Raw genomic sequence first — 24248 nt, 5'->3', positions numbered from 1 at the left:
TTGGCAGTCTGCCCAGACTTGCAATCATCTCCCGAGCACTTGTCTCCGGTTTTTTTACTCTGCTAAGGAAAAAGGCTGTTTTCATTTCCTGCGCTGTTTCAGGGGTTCCTGGCACCGTCTTCTTTGGGGTGCCCTTCCCACACCCCGTTTCCCCAAATGGTTAGAGGCCCCTCGGCCATTACGGTGGCTTTCCAACAAGGGAACGTTCTGGAATGGCCCTTGCCCTCTGAAGGAGAGGAAGGCGGGGACTTTATAGCCAGGCCCAGAAAGCGAGTCACCCCCCCCCCCCCCCCACACACACACACACGAAGGCCCCGGGGCGGCTCTGCAGGTGCCCTGGCGGCTCCCGAGGCTTTTGGTTCGGTGCCTCCGACCGTCTGCTCTGCAGGAGGAGCTCCCTCCCTCCCTCCCGCATTTGGCAGCTGTCGGGGCGGCCGCCTCCTCCCTCTTCGCAGCTCTTGGAGGCGGGCCCAGGAGCCCCTTCCCCCGCCTGGCCCCGTTTCCCAGCCGCTGCCGGGGACGGCTCCTTCGGGGCGCTTGGCAGGGGCTGGGGAGCGAGGCCGGCCGCTGAAAGGGCGCTTCAGTGGGAAGGGCCCAGGCTCTCCTGCCCGAGCGGGGCCCGCACTTCCCGGCCCCCTTCCGGCTCTCGGACTCCCGTTCCAACAACCGAAGCTTCCGACGACACCGCCCACCCGCTCATCCCTCCGGCGGAGTTTTCCCGGGCCTGTCCAGCAGAGGCGCCCCACCGCGGCTCCCACGCAGACGGGCGCTCTGGCGGCGCCGGAAGCCGCTCCTCCGCCCGTCTCTATGGCCGCTGCTGCGGCGGCGGCGGCGGAAGTGCTGGGCGTCACGGGACAGACCGGGCTCCGCCGCCGCCGCCGCCATGTTGCTCTCCTGCTTCCCGGAGCTCTACTTCAACGTGGACAGCGGCTACCTGGAGGGCCTGGTGCGCGGCTTCAAGGCCGGGGTGCTCAGCCAGGCCGACTACCTCAACCTGGTCCAGTGCGAGAGCCTGGAAGGTCGGTGGCGCCTCCCTCCCTCCCTCCGCCCCGGCGCTCCCGGCGCTCGGCTCCCGGACGGACCTCCGCTTGGGAGATCGCCGCTCCCGGGAGGGCCACCGCGGCCCCCTCCCCGCTTTCTCGAGGGCTGAACGCCGGGCTGCCCCGCGGCTTCGGAGTCGGGGAGGCTGAGGGCGATGCGGGCCTGGCGGCGGGCCGGAAAAAGGGGAAGCGGCGGCCTCTCCGCCTTCTTCTCTTGGCCTGGCTGCTTTGCGTGCGGTTCCAACCGGGGCTGCTTTCGTGTCTCTTTAATGACTGAAAATATGAAATATAAGCTTTCTTGTTCAATTATTTCTGAATGGATATCCCGTCAGTTCAGTTTATTTCAACACTCGAAGCAGCTTATAAGCTTTAAAAACACAGAACCCATTAAAAATTGGGAAAAATTAAAATCTTGAAAAGTATTAAAAGGGAAGTTGTGGGAGCGAAATGGGTTTCTGCAGCAGGGGCAGCAGGGCCTTTGCAGCCTCCCCTAGCCACCGGTTCCTGGTGGGAGATGGGGCCCTGCAGACTGTCAGCTCGTCCTTTTTTTTAAAAAAAGACTTAAATTGTGCAAGGAGATGGTCCCTCTATCTTGTATCAGTGGCCTGGCTGTTCCTTTCATTCTGCGCCTGTTGTAACTGTTGCCTTCGGAAGTTGTGGGAGCTTCATCCCTGGAAGCTTTCAAGAAGAGACTGGGCTGCCATCTGTCAGAAATGGTGTCGGGTCTCCTGCTTGGACTAGATGACCTACAAAGTCCCCTCCAACTCTGTTAATCTGTTAATTTCTGGATACTTCTTAAGAGTGAAGTACAAAGTGCCTTGCAGGACTTGTAACCAAGGCAGAGGGAACCCTTGCTAAATTGACTTTTGGCATTCTGGCTGCAATTGTTTCAACTCTTTCAAATCCAGCAACAGCTGAGCGATCCCAAACAGCAACCAGGGACATACCCTGTTTCCCCGAAAATAAGACATCCTCTGATAATAAGCCCAATCGCATGCGCTAAAATAAGCCTCCCCAAAAATATTTAAACGCAGAGCTGGAAATCAGGTAACACGACAAGAGGATCCCCATCTTGCTCCACGTGCCCCAAAATAATAAGACCTCTTTGAAAATAAGGCTAAGTGCTTATTTTGGGGTTCAAAAAAATATAAGACAGGGTCTTATTTTTAGGGAAACACGGTAGAAGAACCCCATCCAGACCAAGTCAAGAGCAACTCATCCTCTTTAGCCTCTTGAGCCACGAACCAGAACCTCAAGCAGGCTGCCTTTTCATTCCTGGGAGCTGTTCTCTGTTGCTGCATCAGGAATTCTGTTTGCAGTTGCGCTCATTGTGTGCCAGGCCCTTTCCCCATGTTGGTATAAGATAAAAGCCAGTACGTTTCTGTTTTTTCCTCATCATTGATGTTATCCCAGGTATCAGGGTAACGAGTCAAATGTTAAATCCTTTTTTAAAATATATGCTTTTTGTAAACAGACTATAAATCCTATTTCAATTTTTTAAATAGTGAAACAATTTTCTTCTTTTTTGAGGATCACCTGTCCCATTTATATTCCACATTAGGCATTTATATTCCATATTTATGCCAAAAACTTAGGATTTGTAATGCCCAATATGGCGATCTCTCCCTCAGATTCTTGTTGTAGATGTTCAGAATCCAAAGTGCTAAGGCTCTTTGTCATTTTCAGTGCAGTTCACCTTTAAACATTTCTAACAATTCTTTCAATTTTTGGACCAAGTTCAATCTGAACCTCTATTGTTTAAAAGTGAACATCACTCTTTTTCATACATGATTTCATTTCATGTATCAATATAATACATTTTTTAGGTTTAAGTTTGTTGATCAAAAAAACAATACTTCTCCCTTTTGTGCAGTATTCTAATTGGAAGTGATTTAAGTACAATTGCTTTTTGTAATTTGGAAGGAAAGCTGACTGTCCAAGAAGTTTATTTTGTGCTCTTGTTTTCAACTGTAAATTGATTATATCTCAGATTGATTTAAGAAGTAAAGGGTTGAACTCAATGTCCTATAAAAGTTGGGCATGACAAGTGCAAGCAAGCTGTTTTTTTCTGTGACCCTCCCACCCGCTCTATTCATGAGAGGACCACAAGACTTCCATCCTGCAATCTCCTTGCTGTCTGGGGCACAGATGGGTGATCTCTCCTTCTGTCCTTTGCCCAGAAAGACTTTAACTGGCCAGGAATCATCACTGGCCATTGTTCATTTCACTCACTTTTTCTACTATTTTGGTCACATCTAGTATGCCGTAAAACCTCACCCAGAAGCTGAAAGTCAACATTTTCTAGACTGTGCTTCATACATGGCTGCACTCATGTTTGGACTACCTCCATTCTATCTCTGTGCAACTCACTAAGAAAGTGGTGCTCTGGGTCTCCTGATTTAGCATGTAATCCCTCACCTTCTCTGTTCTGCCTTTTTGATATTGAACTGAAAAGTAATTATGCAATTTATGGATTCCCTGAAGGCAGAGAGTGCCTTGAACTCTTCCAGATTCCCAAAATCTGAGAAGTCTTTAGAAGCATGTCAATTCCATCTGGTTCCAATCACTTTCTCTCTCACACTTTCCCCCCTCTCTGTCCCCTCATCTCTACCCCAAGACTTGAGACTTTTGGCTGGCTAGAACATGTCAAACTGAACCACTGAAAAGGTCAGAGGGAGATTAAGGCTCCCAGTTGTTCTGAGAGGAGCTGAACTAGTCTTTATTCTAGCTGCCTTAGCTCAGTCTGTTGGGGCTGGCATTGGACTTGCAGCAAGAAAAGACTGTTCTTTTTATGGAACATTTGCTATTTGAGGAACATTTGCATGAGGTGGGAGATATGGGGAAGCAGTCCGGCAGGAGTAGTTGTTGGGATACTGAGAAGCTGGAGAGACAGGTCCCTCACAAAGTAAAAAAAAATAATCCACCATCTTTCAAGGATGCTTAATTTGGGTCTTGTATGATGTAGGAGTGGATTGAAGGTATATCAATTGCCCACTTCTATATTCCTAGTGCTTTGCACTTCATTTCTTTGGCTAAAAAGACTTCGATTATTATTGTTCGTCGCATAGTAAAGCAGATGTTCAGACTGGATTTGGCATTTTTATCCATCTGTCAAGTCCTTCCCAAAGACCTCAGATAGGCAGATGTTGATGCTTGATGGTGTTAAAGGTTCCATCGCAGGATATCAGCTATTCTGAGTCAAGCTGCCTTTTGCAATTGACTGATCAAAGGTGAATTTGTCAATGCCCATGCTGTTCAAGTGGTGCTCCAGCTGTTTTGGGATTGCACCCAAGGAGCCTAGGACTATTGATGCTATCTTTGCTTTCTTTTGCTGAAGTCGTTCCATTTCTGTTTAAGGTCTTTGTGTTTTGTTTTGTTTTGTTATCTTCTCTATTCTGCTGTCTCCGGGTATTGGCAAGTCCACTGTTCAGACGGGTTGTGTCTTTCTTATTGACAGTTGTAGAATCTGGGCAAGTGCCTGTCTGTTTGAATTCTAAAGTTCCAGACCACTTTAGCGTCTACGTTTTCTATTATTTTGTCTATTTTGTGGTCTGACCAGTTCTTGCTTGCAGGCAAATGGTATTTCTTGTGGATCTTCCAATACACCGTTGTTACTTTGTCATGCCGTTGTTTGTCGTCAGTCTATGCCCGTGATGGAGAATCTATGGCACGCGTGCCACAGGTGTCATGCGGAGCCATATTAGTGGGCACGCCAGCTCAGCTCTGGGGTGCATGTGCACGCCGGCCAGCTGATTTTCGGGCCTTCTGGGCCCACCAGAAGTAGGGAAACAGGCTGTTTCCTGCCTCTGGAGGGCCTGGGGGGTGGGGAAGGCTCGTTTTTCTTTTTTACCTGGCTCCAGATCCTCTCTGTGTATCTGGGAAGGGCGAAAACAGCCTTTTCCACTCTCTTGGAGGCCCTACGGAGGCTGAAAGGGCCCATTTCCCAACTCCCGGTGGGACAGGAAGTGACGTTTTTTGCTGTCCCCAGCCTCCAGAGACTCCTAGAGAGGCTCTGGAGGCTGGGGACAGCAAAAAACGTCACTTCCTGTCCCACCAGGAGTTGGGAAATGGGCCGTTTCAGGCCTTTGGAGTGAGAGAGAGAGAGTGAGAAAGGCTGTTTTCGCCCTTCCCAGATAAATAGAGAGGATCTGGAACCATGTAAGAAAGAAAAACGGGCCTACCAGGCCATCATGTGCCAGGAGCGGGGGGGGGTTTGCACGCGCATGCGTGTGGGCACGTGCGCGCACAACCCTCCCCCGTCCCCCCCTCCTGGCATGCGGTGGCAAAAAGGTTAGCCATCACTGGTCTATGCAATCTTCTTGCAGAATACCTTCTGGGTTCTCAAGTGCGACTCAGCAGTGACCTGGATTTGAAGCATGCAGGGCCACTCAAGTCTCCCTAGCAGCTACGCCTTCCAGAAGGTGTCTTAGCTACTAGATAGGAAAAGGCACTGGAAAGAGGTGCCTGTTTTGTCAGAGATTTGTCCCAAGGGACTGATGCTTCTAGATCCCTAGAAAGACAGTTGGTACCCCTTGTTAGACCTGTCACAAACTTCTAATTAAAAACGATCCTTGGCTCCATTTGTTGAGAAAGGTATAGTTTATTAGAAATCAAGTGTATTGCAGTAGTGCAAAGCCAAAACTGAAAATTGTGCGCCAAAATCCCTAAATTCTACTTTTCCTTCCCTTAACTGTCTCTCATTGCTTCCCCCAGTGCAACCAATCCAGTTCAGGCAAGATGTTTTCCTAAAGGACAGTCCAAGCATAGTTTGGTATGTCCCCCCCACCTCTTTGGTATGAGGCAACTGATACAGCGCTTGCTTTAGTTTCCCGAGGCACTCCCCCCTTCATTCCCCCTCCCCCCACAGTTCATGGAGGTCTTTCACTGCCTAGTGGTGAAGCACAAGCAAGGCTAAGGTGGCAGCTGACATACCTTATACATTAAGCAAGTAAAAATGCCAAGCTCCAGCCTAGAGGGGGGAAACTATTGTCAGTGATTGCCAGGTCTGTCTTCCATCAATTTTCCTGCCTGAAATTTGTTTTTAATTTTTCAGATCTGAAGCTTCATCTCCAGAGTACGGACTATGGGAACTTCCTGGCAAATGAGGCCTCTCCTCTCACTGTCTCTGTCATTGATGACAAGCTTAAGGAGAAGATGGTTGTGGAGTTCCGCCACATGCGGAATCACGCTTACGAGCCTTTGGCCAGCTTCCTGGATTTCATCACGTAAGTGCTGGATCTGCAGGGCCAAAAAGCCCTGGCAATCTGGCTGGCACAAGTCCACCGGGGGGGGGGGGGGGATTATGTGGAAACACAACACTCTTTGCTTTCATTTATCTAGGGAAAACTCTGAGCTTCTAGAGTCTTTCTTACTTCATGCTTATGAATTGTTCACTAAGATCACAACTCCTTATTCTAGCCTTGAATTTCTGTGTTGAATTCATTAGAAGCTGAAGAGAATTGAATTTAAAGAGGGGAATTTTGTGACAATTCCAGATTAAGGGGGGCCTAAGCTGTCCAAAACAGAAAATTTGGCAGTTACTCTAAATGTTCTGCAAAGTAAGAAATGAACGAAAGAACGTTGGGATGATGAGACCAGATACTAAATCTTGTGGACAGGAATTGAAAATGCTGGTTTTTTGTTGTTGTTAGTTGTAAAGTCGTGTCCGACCTATCGCAACCCCATGGACAACATTCCTCCAGGCTTCCCTGTCCTCTACCATCCTCTGGAGTCCATTTAAGCTGACGCCTACTGCTTCAGTGACTCCATTCAGCCACCTCATTCTCTGTCGTCCCATTCTTCTTTTGCCCTCAATTTTTCCCAGCATTAGGCTCTTCTCCAGTGAGTCCTTCCTTCTCATTAGGTGGCCAAATTTGATCACCTTGCAGTCCAAGGGACTCGCAGGAGTCTTCTCCAGCACCAGAGTTCAAAGGCTTCAATTCTTTGGCGCTCAGCCTTTCTTATGGTCCAACTTTCACAGCCATACATTGCAACTGGGAAAACCATAGTCTTGACTATACGCACTTTTGTTGGCAGGGTGATGTCTCTGCTTTTTAGTATGCTGTCTAGATTTGTCATAGTTTTCTTCCCCAGGAGCAAGTTTTTTTTTTTTTGTTGAATAAAAGGTTTTTATTATTTTTTATAATCAAACAGATAACATTTTCACTTGTATATTTAAACATTTATAAACCCCCTTCCACCCCCCCTTCCCACCCCCCTTCCCCGACTTCCCAGAAGAAAAAAAGGGTATAAGTTTTATCAAACATACGCTAAAATATGCTAATAATGCAAGACTATAATTCCCTAGACCCCTTAACTGCCCTTCTACAAATTATTCATCAACCTCCCTTTAAACTCAAGGTAACATATAATCCTTTAGGCCTAAGAGTTTTAAAAACATTAACAAACACTAATGGATCATTCAAAGCCTAAAGTTCTCATAATACATCTGTAAGGAATTCTTAGTTCATTTTCTTAATCATTTTACTCTCCCTCCTACTTTTATTCTCAAGATTCAAATATTTTTCCTTAAACCTTAAATAATCATTAATTGAATTCTTAATTCATTTACTTAATCATTGTAATTAGTCATTAATACATCAATTATTAAACCAAAGAAAATTAATCTTCCCTTCTTCCTTTCTTTCTATATTTTTTCCAATCTTTGTTCCTCCCTCTTGCTTTTATTTTAAGGAGGTTTTGATTTTCAACTGGGGGTTGATGTATCTTTAAAAACTTGCCCCTTTCTTGGAATCATTTCCTCTGATTTGGAGCCCCCATATCGACTCTTCTTGCTTATATAATCAGTCAGTCCATAGAACGAAGAGTTAACTCGATGAGTTTGCAAAAAAAAGTCCAGTTGTTGCATTTCAATTAATTGTGTGAAAGCCTCTGCCAAATCTTCCGAAACCTCGTAGGGCTGATCAGTTTCTTCTTCTCTCTGCTCCAAATTATGTTTTTGAAAAGTACTGTTGGTTAATTCCACAAGGGCAGGAAAAGGGTTTGAAGTTCCTTGAGAATCAGCCAAATCCAGCTTCTCTGTTTAATCAAAATGTCTCCTTCATTGTCATTGTGCTTTCCTTCAAAAACATCCTCATTTGCTTTTAAATCCTCCACCAGCTCTATAAATTTTTGTTCTATGGTTGCTGTAAAGTTATTAATAATTGCCATTTGGTTATTCGTGGCTTCCTTTATAAATTCTGTAAGATCTCTGAAAAAATCCTCCTGGCTCTGTGAATCAGTTCTCTGTGTCATTTCTGACGCCATTAAAGAGCTTCCACCACTTTCAGAAACTCCTTGCTTGGAAGCCATATTATTTTAAGAAAATTTTTCTTTTCAAAGCCAAAACATCTCTTAAGCAACTTTCTCAAATTTATTTGTAGTTTATCAAGCAAGATAGTCTTTTTTACACTCAGCTCTCAAATCCCAGCAGCTTAAGTCCAGTCTCTAAGCACAAATCTGTTAACAAGCACTTAGCTTTCACTTTCAGTCCAGCCATAATAAAGACGCCATTCGCTCAGCAAAATCAAATAGAAACAATGTATCCCAGGAGTTAAGCAACATACTTGCAAAGGCTTGTTCTCCTGCTTCCCTTCTGCCTGCTTTTGGAATCAATTAATCTTCTTGTTGACAGCAGAGTTGGTCGCCGGCGTCTAGCTCCGTTTAAAACGGAGTCGCCACGGATCCGGAGCTTCAGTGGGCTGAACGGGGAGCTCTCACCCTCCAAGCCCCTGGAATTGCTCCAGGGGCTCCCAGGGAGCTCTACCCTTGCCCACCGGCTCTCCTCTCCTTCTTCTCCCGAAGGAGAGGTTTTTGAGCCGTCTGACAGCTGATTAGCGCTGTCAGAACGGCTCCAACGGAATCGCGGGGCTGGCAGTCTGAAAAGACCATCCGCGACGCCGGCGGTGCCAACGGAAGTCAAGCAAATATTTTTTAAAAGTATGAAAATGACTAATCTTGCCTCTTTGCATCCACTGTTGCAATCATGTGATTTCCCAGTTAGTGACCACTTTGTTTAATGGCAAAGTTGCCCATCCCAGTTACAATAATTAAGTGTGGACTACCTGTATATTTAAAAGAGTTTAATAATAACATTCAATTGTTCTGCTTCCTGTTTAAACAGACTATAAGTATATTCCCTTATGGAAATTGTAAAATGTTTTTTTTTTAGCTGCTTTGAATGGCGATCTGCTGTGCTGGGTGGCCTGGTCTGAGAAGTTGGCTGCTTTTATGCATCTCCTAAGAAAGCCTCTGGGCACTGGAGTTTGAGGTCCCCTGGGGAAGCCGAGGAGTGCAAAATGGTCACTGGCTCCAGGCAGAGAAATGTTAGGCTGATTTTTTTGCGGCAACAACCAGATAATATTGGGCGATCTTCAAGATAGTCATTGAATGACTTGCATTGGGATATATGCTTTTCTATCATACCATCTGCAAAAATGAGGAATATACTTTCTACTTTCTAGCTTGTAAAACCTAGAGGAGGAGTTCCTGGTGGGGGCAGTCCAGCCAAAACTGCCAACGTGAGCAGCAGCTGATCCTTCCCTGTTCTTAGGAAGAAGCTTTCTAAGAACAGAACAGCAGTCATGTATAATAACTTTTAAAAAATGGACTACCTTTCAAATGAAGCTCCACTCCTGATGACTGCATTCCTGCGATTGCCTTGGCGGTGTTCCAGACGCTTTCTTCCCGGGTGGTGGTTTTACTGGCTTGTCTGGCCAAGAGTTTTCACAACTGGGGCTGTCCCTGCTTGGTTCCAGATGTCAGGTCGAATCATCTAGAGGTCACAGCCATGTGCTAATTCATCTAAATCAATTCAGACAGATTTTCTTTTGGAGCCACTTACCTACTGTGCAGAATCGTGGACCAGAAGAAAACCTAGCAGGCTTGTCATGACAAGAGTGAGAAATCCCATGTTCATGTTGTTTTTTCCTTTGTGGTTGAGTAGTGCCCGTTTGGTGTAGTGATTAAGGCACCAGGCTAGAAGTGGGCAGGCTGTGAGTTCTAGTCCTGCCTTGAGCCCAAAGCCAGCCGGGTGGCCTTGGCCCATTTCCTCTCTCTCAGTCCTAGGGAGGAGACAATGGCAAACCACTTCTGAAATCTTGCTGAAAAAACTGCGGGGATTGTCCAGGAGTCCTCAGGAGACAACACAGACATATTTTGTAAGGTCAAGAAGGAGACGTTTCCTAGCGGTGAGAACAATTAATCAGCGGAATGGCTTGTCTTTAGCGTGCTTCATCCCTGGAGGTTTTTATGAAGAGATTGGACAACCATTTATCCAGAACGGTACAGGGTCTCCTGCTTGTGCAGAGGTTGGACTAGATCCCTTCCAACTCTGCTATTTTGTCCAGAACAGTGATGAAGCCTAATGGAAGTGGCTGCTAAAAAACCAAAGCAGGGAACTAATCCTCTTCCAGAGTTACCAGTTCTAAGTCAGGGACCCCACTGCACAGTCCAGCTACATTGCAACCATAGCGGTTGCAGGTTGTGGCCACACAAGGCCAAGCATGGCTGTGGCAAGAGGAGGTGTGTAAAAAAGAGGTGGAGCATTGGTCACATGGTTGCAGCTGCCCTTGCAACTCATTTTGCCTCACCTGGGGACAACCCAAAATTGTAGGATTTTGCGCATCCCATCTTGAAGGTAGATGCAGTTGCAGCATGGCTCCACTGTTTGTTTTTTTTAGAGTGTGGCTGTGTAGTTATACAACAGGCTACTAAAATCTGGGGCCAGGTGCAAAACACAGTGAACCTGGCTTTGCCATCAAACCATATCTCTAACTAAGTGCTTCAGAAATAAATTTTCCAAGTATTTATGCCCGAAATGGAAGCATTAGTCTGCAGGGCCTGGTGGCAGACACCAGCTGTCTGCAATTACTGTAAGTTCGAATCTCACCAGGCTCAAGGTTGACTCAGCCTTCCATCCTTTCTAAGGTAGGTAAAATGAGGACCCGGTTTGTGGGGGCAATAAGCTGACTTTGTATAAATATACAAAAGTATGAAGGCTATTGCTTAACGCATTGTAAGCCGCCCTGAGTCTCCGGAGAAGGGCGGCATATAAATCAATTTTTTTTTTAAAAAAAAAGATCATTTCTTCTCAGGCCTATGAGCGCATTCCTGGGCCCCTATAGACTGAGCCACAAACCTCTCTGGGATCCCCTGTTCCTTTGGGTGGTTTCTCTAAACCCCTCCTGAAGAGTGTATGTCCCCACATTCTCCCTGCTTTCCCCTCTGCCCCCTCTCCCCATTTTGAAGGGCTGCACCACCCTCCCGTCTCCTTGTAAAGGATGCTTGGCAGAAGGAGACTATGGGAGGGGGCTCCTAATATCAAGACATCCGTGGGCTTGGTTAGCGCTGCTGTGCTCACACTGGGGCTTCCAGATTCCTGGCTGAGGAATGGAAAAGTCCTTGGGAAGCTCTGCTGGAGAGATTCATATTCACACAGCTGATCTCTGACTGATTATGTCAGCCTGTCCCACTAGATTGGCAGAGGAGGAGGCTGCTGATGCCATCTGCCAGTGTCAGGCGCAAAAGACGAGACCCACACATGAAGGCCCAATTAAACTGATTTTATTGCTAATCATGCATGTACACAGGAATCTACTCAACTAATGGTTAGCACTATTTTGGCACTAGAGAAGGGTCAACAGAATTCAATAAGGGCCTGACTCAGTCCATTTGTGGCTATGTAGAGATACTAGGCTGATTCCTTTTTTGACTCCACACCAGGTCTTGCCACTCCTCCTACAGCCAGGGACTTAGATTTGGTGGGTCCAAGGTGGCGGGCCTTCTCTGCCACAGCACCCATCTTGTGGAGGATTCTGCCCCCAAACATTGGATCAGCTCCCTTCTCCCTTTCAAAGTTCCAGAAGTCCCTCAAGACCTGGTTATGCTGTCAGGTCTGGGGGTCCCCGGAAACAGGATACAAAAATAATGGGTGATTATCGTACACCACCCAGAGTAATCTCTTGTGAGATTAACAGCTAGATAAATTTGATAAATACATGCATACATACATAGATATTGTTTACAGTTAAATTCCAGAATATTATATCACTGTGATTCAGCAATGTCATTTTGCGTGGCACCAAGGTGGCAAAAAACTGTGGGAAAGTAGCAGTGTGCTGGTTTCCTACCCCTAGCGTAGCAGTTCTTTGAAAATCTGATATCTAAACATCTGGATGATTTGAAATTATTGATGGATGATGGAAGTGCTCCTTCAAAATGGCATTCAGTCTTGGAATGGACAATGACTTTCTCAAAAAAATTGTGGGACTGTCATGGCTCAAGGAAATTCAGTTCCTGGTGTAAGTGAACTGGTGTGATCCATAAAGTCCTTTCTCAAAGCCCCCTTTTGACCTTGCCTGCCTAAAAGAATCCTTCCATTGTCCTTCTGAAACTGAGGAGACAGCTGCTGGATCTGCTGCTTTGGATCTGAAATGCAGAAGAATGGGTGGAATTAGGATGCACGGAAGAAGCAGGCAGGTGCCTAGGAGGGTAAAGTCTATTTTAAGCATCTCTGGCTTCCTGGATGGATGATTCAAAAGTCATTTACTGAGGAACTGAACAGAAAGGATATGATGATAGAATTATATAGACAAGTGAGAAAGGGAAGACAAAGAAATGTGACAGCCAGTGTTTTAAATCACTAACTCCTGGTTTTATAATGAGAGTTAAAGGCCAAAAATGTAAAGAGGTCACATGAGAATTGACTCTGCGGGTGTGATGAAATCTTAAGCATTGGCAGGCAGTGGAAACATTGATTGTCCTGATCAGAAGCTGGGTCTGGTTGCTTTCAGGACTGCTTGGGATACAGCAGAGAACTCAAACTCCTTTCCTGGCCCCCTAAATCTTTTGGGTCCATGCCCTCTTGCTTTTCAGAACACTGTCTGCTCTGGCAGCTTTGCTGTTCTGCCCAGATGAGGCTTCAAGAGCCTGTGGGTACGCTGCCTTCCCTTGCCCTGGGCTGTGCAGTGGGACTGAGGGCATCTCAAGGAAGAGCCTTGGTGGCACAGCAGACTAAAGTGCTGTTAAGTAGCACCAGCTGCCTGCAATTACTGCAAGTTCAAATCTCACCAGGCTCAAGGTTGACTCAGCCTTCCATCCTTCCGAGGTAGGTAAAATGAGGACCCGGATTGTGGGGGCAATAAGCTGACTTTGTATAAAAAAGAACACCGCTTAGGGGGGCCCAAAAAGCCCAAAAGCATGAAAGCTATTGCTTAACGCATTGTAAGCCGCCCTGAGTCTCCGGAGAAGGGTGGCATATAAATCGAACCAATAAATAAATAAATAAATCTGGGGCAGGCTTGATCAGTCCTGCTATCCAGCCTTAAGGGCTGGTCTGCGCACTCTGCTCGGGAGAGGAGCCTTCTTACCTTTTCACTATGAAAGATCTGTAGTAAAACAGGCATCATTTGAAGCAAACGGGTTTTGCAGCTTTTTGAGAAGCTTCTCAGAGTAAAGCAGCCTTGCTCTACTTCCACCTCTGGCAGGGCTTTCAGACTCCTGCTTCGGCTTGCTTCTGAGCATGAAGGGGCTGCCCCCCCCCTCCCGGAGAAGACCTGTGATTTTCTTGTGTTTGCTGTGGCTAGGCTGAAAGTGACTGACCCAGTGCCATGTGGCAAACCTCTGGGGCTGAGGACAGACTTGGAACTGGGTCTTTGTAGTTCTAATCCAATGCTTTTGCCACAATGCCACGCTGACCTCTGTTCATCAGGTCTTGTGATCAGGGTCATTTGGGTCGTTTCTGTTGTCATTATGATTGAAAAAGAGTAAACACAATTGATTGATAATAAATGGCTTCAGCCAAACACTAACCATGAGTGAAAGAAAGGTTTTCGTGTTATCATTCATATTCTCTGAAAAATGGCCAGGAAATCATAAATTCTGCCAGGGTATGTAAACTTATGAGCACAACTGTATATGTGAGTGATGAGGCTCTGTGGATGGCGACAGGAACTGCCCTGGAGAGAGGGTGGGACGGGGTGCTTGCTTTCTAACCCTGCTGTCGTGGCTTCCTTTCAGCTACAGCTACATGATCGATAATGTCATTCTGCTGATTACTGGGACACTCCATCAACGCTCCATTGCAGAATTGGTACCCAAGTGCCATCCCTTGGGCAGCTTTGAGCAGATGGAGGCTGTGAATATTGCCCAGACACCAGCTGAGCTATACAATGCCATCCTGGTGGACACACCTCTTGGTAAGATAAGAGGGTAGCTATCAAATGGAGCTCAGTCCTGGGTGGACGGAAAAACTGGCAGCCTTGCCAAGCTTAGTCATTGGCTTGAGTCTTTGTGGAGCACCTCAGGGCCTGCTAGGTGAGGGGTCTCCTCCTCTTCCTCCACAAAGCAGTGATAGCTGCAGGCCTGAGCAGGGATGCTAAGGGGTCTCTCTTCTCCTGCTCACCCTTTTTCTTCTCTTTCAGCCGCCTTTTTCCAGGATTGCATATCTGAGCAGGACCTGGATGAGATGAACATAGAAATTATACGAAACACTTTATATAAGGTTAGTGCTTAAGAGACGAATAAATGCGGTGCCACAAAGCTTCTCCCATTTGTGCAATGTTGCTGGGTCTGCAGGACGAACTGAAGCGAGAAGGGCCAGGACAAAGCCCCCTCTTCCTCCACAGCGGGGTGGGGGGCAGGAGCCATGTTGGCCAGGCCTCAGCCTCCTGCACCTTGGAGGCTCCCTTTTGCTCTCCTCAGTCCCTCATAGGAACTGCAGAGTAAACAAATAGTAGAGAGCAACTTCTATAGAAGTCCTGCTTTTGTAAGGATGTGTTAGGCCAGGGGGTCTCAACCTGTCTTTGAGATGTCATCACAGAGGTTCTGCAAAAGCTTGAAGAAATGTTACGATTTCAATCTTGAGTCTTGGTGGTAGCCACAAATGGTATTTAAGGGGGGGGGGTTGTCCGTGATGAAGAAAAGGTTGAGAACCCCCGGGTTTGGCTCTTGTCTCTGGATGGCAGCCAGAGGGAGAGTTAATCTGATAGACTTACTTGTTTAAGAGAACTCTCAGAATTAATTTAACACACATGTTATATTTGAGAAGTAAATATGGGGGATGAGCATCCATTTGGATTTGAAGGGCAAAAGGTGAGTTGGACCACTTGTAGCACTTGATGGAAGACCTGAGTTTTTGCCCTGTGGGAGTTCAGTGTAACAATTTTTTGCCATGATATAACAACTGGTAGTGCTGCTGAAAGAGTGTGTTGGCACTTTGTGAGACGAGGGAGAGTGAGGAGGTGGGAATGCCAGGTGTGCTGTGGGAAGCTGCTGCCACTCCCTCGGCCTCCAAGCACGGAGGTCAAGGACTGGCTTGATTGCTCCAGGTTCCTGGTTCATTTCATGCCTGGCAAAGCCCAGGATGCTGCTTCTACCTACTTTGCTTGATCAGACAGATTCCCACGAGCCAGAGGTCATAAACATATGGCTCCCAGTGGATATCAAAGCGAAAAAGGAATGTGGGAAGTGGTGGGGTGGGGTCTGCCAAGCTCCCTGGGCAGAGAGTTGAGCAAAGGGGCTGCTGGACAGGTTTGGCCGAGGATGCCTGCTTCCTTTAAGAAGCTCTTGTGTGCCTTCATAGTCCAGCCTGGCTGGCTGAATCTTCCGAAAAGAAAAGGCCAGTCCATCTGCCTTCAGAGATTTCAGGAGGGGAGATGTTAAGTGCTAATGCCCAAAGTAGCCTGCAAATTGCCCACCCGTTACGTTGTCTGCTTTGATTGCTTTTGTATGTTCCCAAACATACGTAGAGACTGTCTCACCTGGGGATTTGGTTTCAAGATTCTCCCCTGTCCCAAAGCTGCTCACTGTTCTGCCAAACTGGGTGCCCCCCCCCAACCTTCTTGGAGGGCAGTGCCCCCTCCAGGCTGTCAGCTCCAAACTCTCTGTGGGCCATTCTGTAGCTTGCATGGGTTGCTCTTGTCGGCCTTGCTGTCCAGATCTTAACTATTGGCCAATTTCTCCCCAGGCTTACCTGGAGTCCTTCTACAAGTTCTGCAAGAGCCTGGGAGGCACAACAGCAGATGCCATGTGCCCAATTTTGGAGGTAGGAGCCAACTTAGCACTTGCTCTGTGGGGGTTCAGCTTCCTGCTTGCTTGGCAGGAGAGGAGGAGCCTTGGATGTCTCTGCCTGTGCTGGGTCCCAGCTGTTTTACGACCTGTAAGAAGGCAGCTCTGCTCCTTTTGGTTTTTGCTCAAGTCTGGAAAAACTTAATATGGCACAAGGTATTGGACATTGGTTTCTTTTTTTCTTTTTTCTTTGCATGTAAGAACAGTTTCCCTCAGGCTAAAAAAATGTACAGGTAATTCTCTTTTGCAGGGACTGGGTGCCTGAACTCTCACGAGATCACGGACGCCAGAAACTTTTATTCTGGGCGTGAAAAGTGTTTGCGGTGCCTTTCTCCTGCTCCTCCCTCCCTCCCCCAATTCCTTTCTGCTACCGCCCAGACACTTTTCATCTGGCAAGTGAAAAGCCACCCGCTGTTCTGCCCCAGCTACGGATCCCAAAGAACACAGCACACACAAACTCTGAACAAAACTTAGTTTACTCAAATAACGCAGTTTTAGCAAATGCTGGCTGTTAATAAAACGTTCTTAACAGCCTGCCAGAATTCAACAGATAAGATAGTCAGAGTCTTACTGGAGTTGGCAGAAAGTCCAGAAGCAAGGTTGCAGAGACATCCCAACGCGATGATTAGCGAACTAAAGTTTTTTCCTGCAGCTTGTTACAAGCTGCGTTCTTTCTTAAATAGGCTAAGGGAGTGGCCAATTAGCCCCAAGCCTTCCTCTCGAGGAGACCTCCTCCTGAGGAACCACTCCTGCCTTTTGGCAGCTCTGTGTGCCCCTGCATGCACAGGCTGCTGGCGCAACACCACACCAGCCTCCTCATCGTCGGGATCAGCAACAGGCTGCGCAGGCCGCTGGCAGGCCACAACACCCGCTCCGTTTCTAAGCATCCCATAGGCGTCCAAACACTCTTCACCTGAATGGAGAACTGATGCTGACCACGACAAGTGTCTATTTGAATAAAATGTATACTGCTTTTCTTTTTGGTATCTTTGTCTCCATGCATCTTGCAAACTTAATTCATCTATCATTATAAAAAATGTTTTTGGAAGAGTCTTTCTAAATTTCTTGTTCACTTTTGTAGATTTGTAATCCAATTCATTATCTACAATCACATTGAAATCTTCCCATTATACATATATCTTCATCTTCATATTGTATTATTTTTTTATGCAATTTTGCATAGAATTCTTCTTGGTTATCATTTGGGGCATATATTGCCACTAACAATATTTTATTTTGGTTCATTCTTATTTCGACCATTAACACCCTTCCTTCCTCATCATCAAAGATTTGCTTAGATTGGATTGTCTTTTTAATGTATAGTGCTACCCCTTTTTTACTTTGATTAGCAAGCGTTGTATATAATGTTCCCAATTTTGTCTGCTCCAACAGCTGTTTATGTTGTTTCCTAATGTGAACTTCTTGTAAGCATATAATCTCTAGTTTTAGTTTTTCTAATTTGTTAAATATTCTTCTTTTTATTGCTGAGTTTAGTTCATTTATATTTATTGATATTATTTTTAATTCTTCCATATTTTACTTATTTGTTTGCTTAGTTGATCTAGTCACTTTTATTTCCCTTTGTTCTTTTGCTTCCTTCGCTCTTGCTCCCTCTCTTATTGCCCTCTGTTCTTGTTCCTTGGTTGTCTCTTTTAGTTGTTCTCTTTTTTCTTCCTGGTAGCCTGCCCCTCCTTCTTCTCTCAATCTCTCTTCTTCTTAGTGTTCTATATATTGTTGATAAAATAATTCTGCCTTTTCTACTGTATCTAATCTGTGTCTTTGTTCTTTTCAGTTCACCAAAATTCCTTCTGGTACCAACCATCTAAAACTCACTCCTTTTTTATTCAAGCATTTCGTCAAGAATTGGTATTCTTTTCTTAGATCTCTAACCCTTCTTGGGACTTGTTTCAACACTGTTATCTTTCTACCTTTATATTTTATCGTCATGTTCCTCATAAACTGCAAAATCTCTGTTTAATTTAATTAATTCAATTTATATGCCATCCCTCTCCGAAGACTCAGATTCTCAGTTCTCAGTTTGGTAAATCTGACATGTATTTCTCTGGGTAGATTATTTCTCATTGCGTATCTTGTATGTACTCTAAAAGTTTCATCTATCCCATTTAATATTTTTTCTGCATTCTCTTCCATTGCTTCTGCTAGTATTCTGGCAATTTTTTCGGGTAAATTCTCTCCTTTTTCTTCTTCTATATTTTGGAATCTTAAATAAAATTCAGCCTTATCCATTTCCAGATATATAATTGTTCTTTCCTGATTTTGTCTATTGTTATGAGTCTATAGTCCATCTCCTCCACCTTTTTCTCTGTTGATTCTGCTTTCTCTTCCACTACTTTCAGTCGTCGTTCATTTTTCCCCATCATCTCTTTCACCTCTTTTACTTCTACTTTGTTTATTCGTTCCTTAACATCTTCATGAATTGCCTGTACAATACTTTTTAGTTCTGTTCATTCTGAGCCTTTGTTTTCCTGACTTCTTCTTTGTAGATTTTGGCTATCTGCTGATACTCTGCCTTAGTTAGTCCCTCTTTCCATTTTTGTACTTTTCCTTTTTGTCTTTCAGTTTATCAGAGTGTAGCTGATGTGCAGCCATGCTGGTTTCTTGTTGGATTTCTTGTTTTTCTTTTTCAGTGGTGTTGGACTGGGCTTTTATGATCAGATTTGTCAGAGTTTCGCATGCTCTTTGAGTTGTTTTCCCCTTTAGGATTTTCATCCATGGAATTTTTTTTAGGCTCTCTCTGAGTTTGTGGAAATCAGCTCTTTTAAAATTTAAGACACTGGATTATGTTCTATTGCTTGTGTTTGCATTATATTGAATTCCAATATGACATGGTCACTCTCACCCAAGGTTCTGCCAACTTCAACTCCCTCTATCATTTATTCTCTATTAGTAAGGATTAGGTCCAGTAAATGCAGATAATCTTTTCTCTAATCAAATGTTAATTTGACCATCTCGGTGAGATCTTCAATTTCACCAACCATCCCTCCACAGTGGGTGGTGTCCTTTTTCCATCTCAGTGCATATAATAATTTCATTGTAGTAATTGTATCTTTAAATAAACTTTTGTGGCTTTTTGCTAACTGTTTACCATTAGTCCTAAAAGGAAATGTTCTGGCTTTAATTAAATATTAACCTTTAAAATCCTCTGTATCAAACTATGTATTTGAATCCATTTTTTCAGCCTTTTTATACCCAAACTTGATTAAAATGTCCCTTCGTGTTGTTTGTTTTTCCAACAAACATTTGAAGTGTCTTTATACATACTACATAATTACTTCTGACAAGCAAAATCAATGGGCAAAGCCAGATTCATTTAACCACAATTCACTTAATGACCACAGTTTTTCACAATGACTGTAGCAGAAAAGGTCACAAAATTGGGTATGACTGTCTTAACCACCTTGCTTAGTGACGAAGTTCCAATCTCAGTTGAGGACTGCCTGCATTGCAATCAAAAAGCCCACTTTATCATACATTTGTTAACCTGTTCCTCTTCTCTTTAAAATCTCAACAAAAGTTTACACATTTTAGCAATTTCATGCTCATCATCAAGTTTAAATTCTTTTGGACTTGTTTTTTTATATCTACTTAATAGTTTAATATATTTTTGTGTTTTCTAGCTTTTCACAATTTTTATCTTTGGTCTCTTCTATGCTTTTGAATGGACTGTACCCCATCCTCTTGTCTCTGATGCTGCCTTGGTTCCACCCTCCCACCCACCCACCCACCCACCCACGACTGCTTCCCTTGCTGACCTGGCCCTCTTTCCCTCTAGTTCGAAGCGGATCGCAGAGCCTTCATCATCACCATCAATTCCTTTGGCACCGAGCTGTCCAAGGAGGACCGCGCCAAGCTCTTCCCCCACTGTGGCAAACTCCACCCCGAGGGCCTGGCTCAGCTCGCTCGGGCAGATGACTACGAGCAAGTCAAAACCGTGGCCAATTACTACCCGGTAAGGGCTCCAGGGCACCCGTGTGTTGTGGGGCTGGTCAGTGCGAGGGAGCTACAGAGCCCAGTTCACAAGGGCAGTCCGGCTTGAACAGTGCTGCCTGCGTTGGTGTCCTTCTGAACTTTGAGTTTTACATTAGAGCCGGTGTCTTTTTTGTGACTCTCCTCAGTACAGGTATGGCCCAGCCTGGCCTCCTCTGGATCTTTGGGCTGGAGTCCTGGATGTGCTGCTGTTCCCAGTACAGGTGGTAGCATTTGCTGAGAGGACATTTCTTCTTGCTTTCATCTTGTACTGGTCCAATGAAAATGAAAATGAAAATGAGACTGGGTTGATGTTTACCCTTCCTTTATTTTTGATTAACCAAGGCAGCTCAGGTTTTCTCCTCCTGTGAGCTGGGCAGGGAGAGGGCTGGCCCAGGTCACCCAGCCGCTTTTCAGGCCTGAAGCAGAATCAGAGCTTAGGGTCTTCTGGTTTCGAGGTCAGCAGCCCCTTAGCCACCACCCCAAATTGGCTCTTCCCTGTCTCGGAGAGGATGTTCTGGCACATGTCCATAAAGGCAGCCTGAGTGGTGCCTTTTTTTGCTCTTACAACCTCTCAACCAAAGTGTATTCCATTTACTGCTTGAGGAAAGGTGCCTCACGGGTGTGTGGGATGCCAGCTTCTCCCCTCATTTCTCTCTCTCCTGCAGGAATATAAATTGCTCTTTGAAGGAGCAGGTAGCAACCCTGGTGACAAAACTCTCGAAGACCGATTCTTTGAGCACGAGGTGAGCAGGTGGGAGCTCCCCATACCCATGTAGTTCTTTAACTCTATGACAAAGAGAGAAGCCCCCTCTCCCCAGCCTGTGATAGCCTCAGGAAGGGAGAAGGAGGGGCAGCAGCCAGAGGAGCCTTCCCTCTTGTGCTGTGGCTCTTCTTGGGACCCTTTTCTAAGGCTGCCCTCTGTGTGTTGTGAGGATGATGAGCATCAGAAGATGGCAGCGGATTAATTCAAAGCCATCCTTTGCTGTCTTCTGCAGTTTTTCACTCCATGCAGTCAGGTTTGCTGAAGGCCTTTGGACAAAGAACCTGTGGTTCAGCCTTGTTGCCCTCCATACCTTTATGCCATAGCTAAAGTTGCAGTTGAATAGAGGAGAATCCTCAATTCCTAGCTATAAATCCAGACGCAGCATAGAGTCCGTTCTGCTGCTTCCGCCCAGGGGGCTCCCTTAGTCCAGAGCAGGGCAGTGGTGAGCTGCGCCCTCAAGAGCAGCTGCCTGACTTCAGCAGGGGGATAGCCATGCTTCTAAGGCCAATGTTCAGCCGCGACAGGCTCACCTCTGGGTGAGGGTGGCCATCACAGCAGAGGTCACGTGGGAGCCCTCCATATGCGATGCTGTCTGCCAGTACTGCAAAAATCTCCCCTGCCAATCCCATTGAAGAAAGTGGTTCTTCCCCGGGACGGTTGGGGCTTCCCAGAATAGCAGGACGCCTGCTCAGGTGTGTCTCTTCCCTGCAGGTGAAGCTGAACAAGCTGGCCTTCCTGAACCAGTTCCATTTTGGTGTGTTTTACGCTTTTGTGAAACTGAAGGAGCAAGAATGTCGCAACATTGTGTGGATCGCGGAATGCATTGCGCAGCGCCACCGAGCAAAGATTGACAACTACATTCCCATCTTCTGAGTATTTCCCTTTGTCTGGCAAAGCCCGTAGATGTCCTGGATGGCTTCTGCAGCCCTGCCTGGGGAAACAGGCAGGAGGATTTCCACATGCATCCCCCTTTCCTGTTGGACTCCTTGTGCCTGACAGAATCGGACAGGCTAAATTGTGCTGTATCTGTACCAACTCGTTGTGCTGTTGAGAAGGCATCTTGCTGGGCGCATCAGAAGGTTTCACATCCGCAGCCATCCTGGGGGCTCCATTTGGGACCCACTGAGTGACCAATTCGTTTCATGACCACTCTTCACATCTGCTGCCTGTTGCCACCATCATCAGGGGCTTTTCAGCCCAGGTCAGGGCGGCCCTTCTGAGGCACCCTGGAAGTGGCTGCTTAGCAAGTGATCCTGTTCTTGGAGTGCTGCTAAAAAGGCATTGCCCTCCCCCTGGGCCGTCCCCCCCCCAGTTCCACCCTCCTATGGCCCTGCCTGTTTCTCCCTTCCTGGGTGGCCTCTGGGTCCCCAAACAGGCCCAGCATTGGCTTGGCTGGGCTCCATCCTGTCTTCCCCAGGAAGTGGTGGCTCTGACCTTAAGCAGCAGCTCCAGCCCTCCCTGTCCTCCTGCCAATATGGTCAGTGGTAGGTCTTTCCAAGGGCCCCGAGGGTCTCGACCCCGAGTTCAGGCAAGGATCTCCCTGCCTGGGATGGTTCCGAGCTCTTCCCACTCCTTGTTTTGGGCACTCGTAAGGCCTGGCTGGGCACCTGCATCAGCCCGTTTACCTGAATCAGGTGAGGCTGGTGCTTTTGACCTCAAAGGCAACTTTTCTCCTACCAATGGTAATCGAAAAAGCTTCCCTCTGAACGGGCCCAGAGCTCTTGTTGAAAGTCCCATGTTTTCATTGTGAGCATGCAGTTTGTCCCGTAGGGAATTGGGGGTGGGGGGATGTCTTTGTTGCCAGGCCTCCTACACTTGAGTAGCAAAAAATGATAGACGTTCATCCCTTTGCAACACTCTTCAGAAAATGGGCTTGGCCTGCCCTATCCAGCTTCCCGAGACTTGGGTCTCCTCCCCTGTGGGTGCAGTCAAATGCTGCCTTTTCCTGGCTTTTGTGGGTAAGAGCCTCCGTGTGTGCTCAGTGATTGTGCTGTTCCCAGTGTTTGTGTATCTTCCTCTTAAACCATGTAATGAACCACTGAAACACTGTTTCTGTCTTCTGGCCTCTTGTACTTGACCGCAAAGATTGGGCTTCTTGGGAGTTTGGGCTGATCACAAGCAGCTTTTCCCTAAACGGTGAACGGAAGGATCCAAGGATCATCCCATGGCTTCCACTTGATTCTTGCAAGTGGGCGGTTCTAATGCGTACTCTATTTACTAAATTTGTTGTTGGTTTAATTTCTATGGCCACCCATTTCAATCAATGACTGAGCGGCTTACAGTTCATAAAATATATTACAATTAAATTTGAAAAAAACTTTTAAAACAATAAAACCAGTAAAAAAGCATTAAAACATCCAACTCAAGATACACAAGAGCAAGATACTTGGCCTGTTAACAATACAGTCAGGAAACACGTAGCATCCCAGGCTCAGGAGCAAAGCCAGGTCTTCAAAGTTTTACAAAAGACTAGAAGGACTGGATCTTGAAGGGAGGATGTTCCACAGAGCAGGAGCCACTGCAGAAAATACTGCCTTCTGGTCCCTGCCAGCTGACACTCTTTGGCGGATGGGTAGAGACTATGGGAAAAAGCCGATCCCTCAGGTACCCCAGTCCCAAGCCAGATTGGGCTTTATAGGTAACCACCAGCACTTTGAATTGCACCCAGAAACACACTGGTGGCCGATGCAGCCCACACAGGAAATGGTGTTACGTGTGCTGCACAGGTGGCACCAGTTACTACCCATGCGGCTGCATTCTACACCCATTGAAGTTTCCCAGTGGTCTTCAAGGTCAGCCCCATGTAGAGTGTATAACAGTAGTCTAACCTGGAGGTTACAAGGGCATGAGTTACTGTGAGTAGGGCCTCCCAGTACAAGTATGGAGGCAACCGGTGCATCACCCATGGGTGTCACCTGCTCTGAGCAGGAGTCCAGGGGATCCCCTAGATCAGTGTTTCTCAACCTTGGAAGCTTGAAGATGGGTGGACTTCAACTCCCAGAATCCCCCAGCCAGCAGCGCTGGCTGGGGGATTCTGGGAGTTGAAGTCCACCCATCTTCAAGCTTCCAAGGTTGAGAAACACTGCCCTAGATTGTGCACTGGGTCTGTTTGGAGCAGTGCAAACCCTTTCAGAACCAGACATGGAAGTCTTGTCTCCAGGGGTCCCACAGCCTCTCTGTCTTGCTAGGGTTGAGTTGGAGCCTGTTTTGCAACCTTCAGTCCCCAACGGTCCCTAGACACTGGGATAGGATATCCACGGCATCACTCAAGGGAATGGGACGTAGAGACGTAAAGCTGGGTGTCTGCGTACTGATGATGTCTCACCCCAAACGATGGATCACCTCACCCAACAGCCTCATGTAAATGCTAAAGAGCAGGGGAGAGAGAA

General features: G+C 46.4%; 1 protein-coding gene across 1 annotated transcript; it reads left to right on the top strand.

Annotated features, from left to right (window-relative positions):
• Positions 1 to 851: 851 nt before the first annotated feature.
• Positions 852 to 22908, top strand: ATP6V0D1 (ATPase H+ transporting V0 subunit d1). Its single transcript, XM_070952889.1, has 8 exons — positions 852 to 1019; positions 6094 to 6265; positions 14058 to 14236; positions 14462 to 14541; positions 16006 to 16083; positions 19900 to 20076; positions 20762 to 20839; positions 21571 to 22908. Exons 1-8 carry the CDS (start codon positions 884 to 886, stop codon positions 21730 to 21732), a joined length of 1062 nt encoding a protein of 353 aa, XP_070808990.1. The 5' UTR covers positions 852 to 883; the 3' UTR covers positions 21733 to 22908.
• The last annotated feature ends 1340 nt before the right edge of the window (positions 22909 to 24248 follow it).

This window comes from Pituophis catenifer, unplaced genomic scaffold, assembly GCF_029215685.1.
Source record: "Pituophis catenifer annectens isolate HBS135680 unplaced genomic scaffold, rPitCat1.0.hap2 SCAF_13, whole genome shotgun sequence".
NCBI classification, from domain to species: domain Eukaryota; kingdom Metazoa; phylum Chordata; class Lepidosauria; order Squamata; family Colubridae; genus Pituophis; species Pituophis catenifer.
Note: the sequence above shows the minus strand (reverse complement) of the source record. Positions and strands in the feature narration are given on the sequence as shown.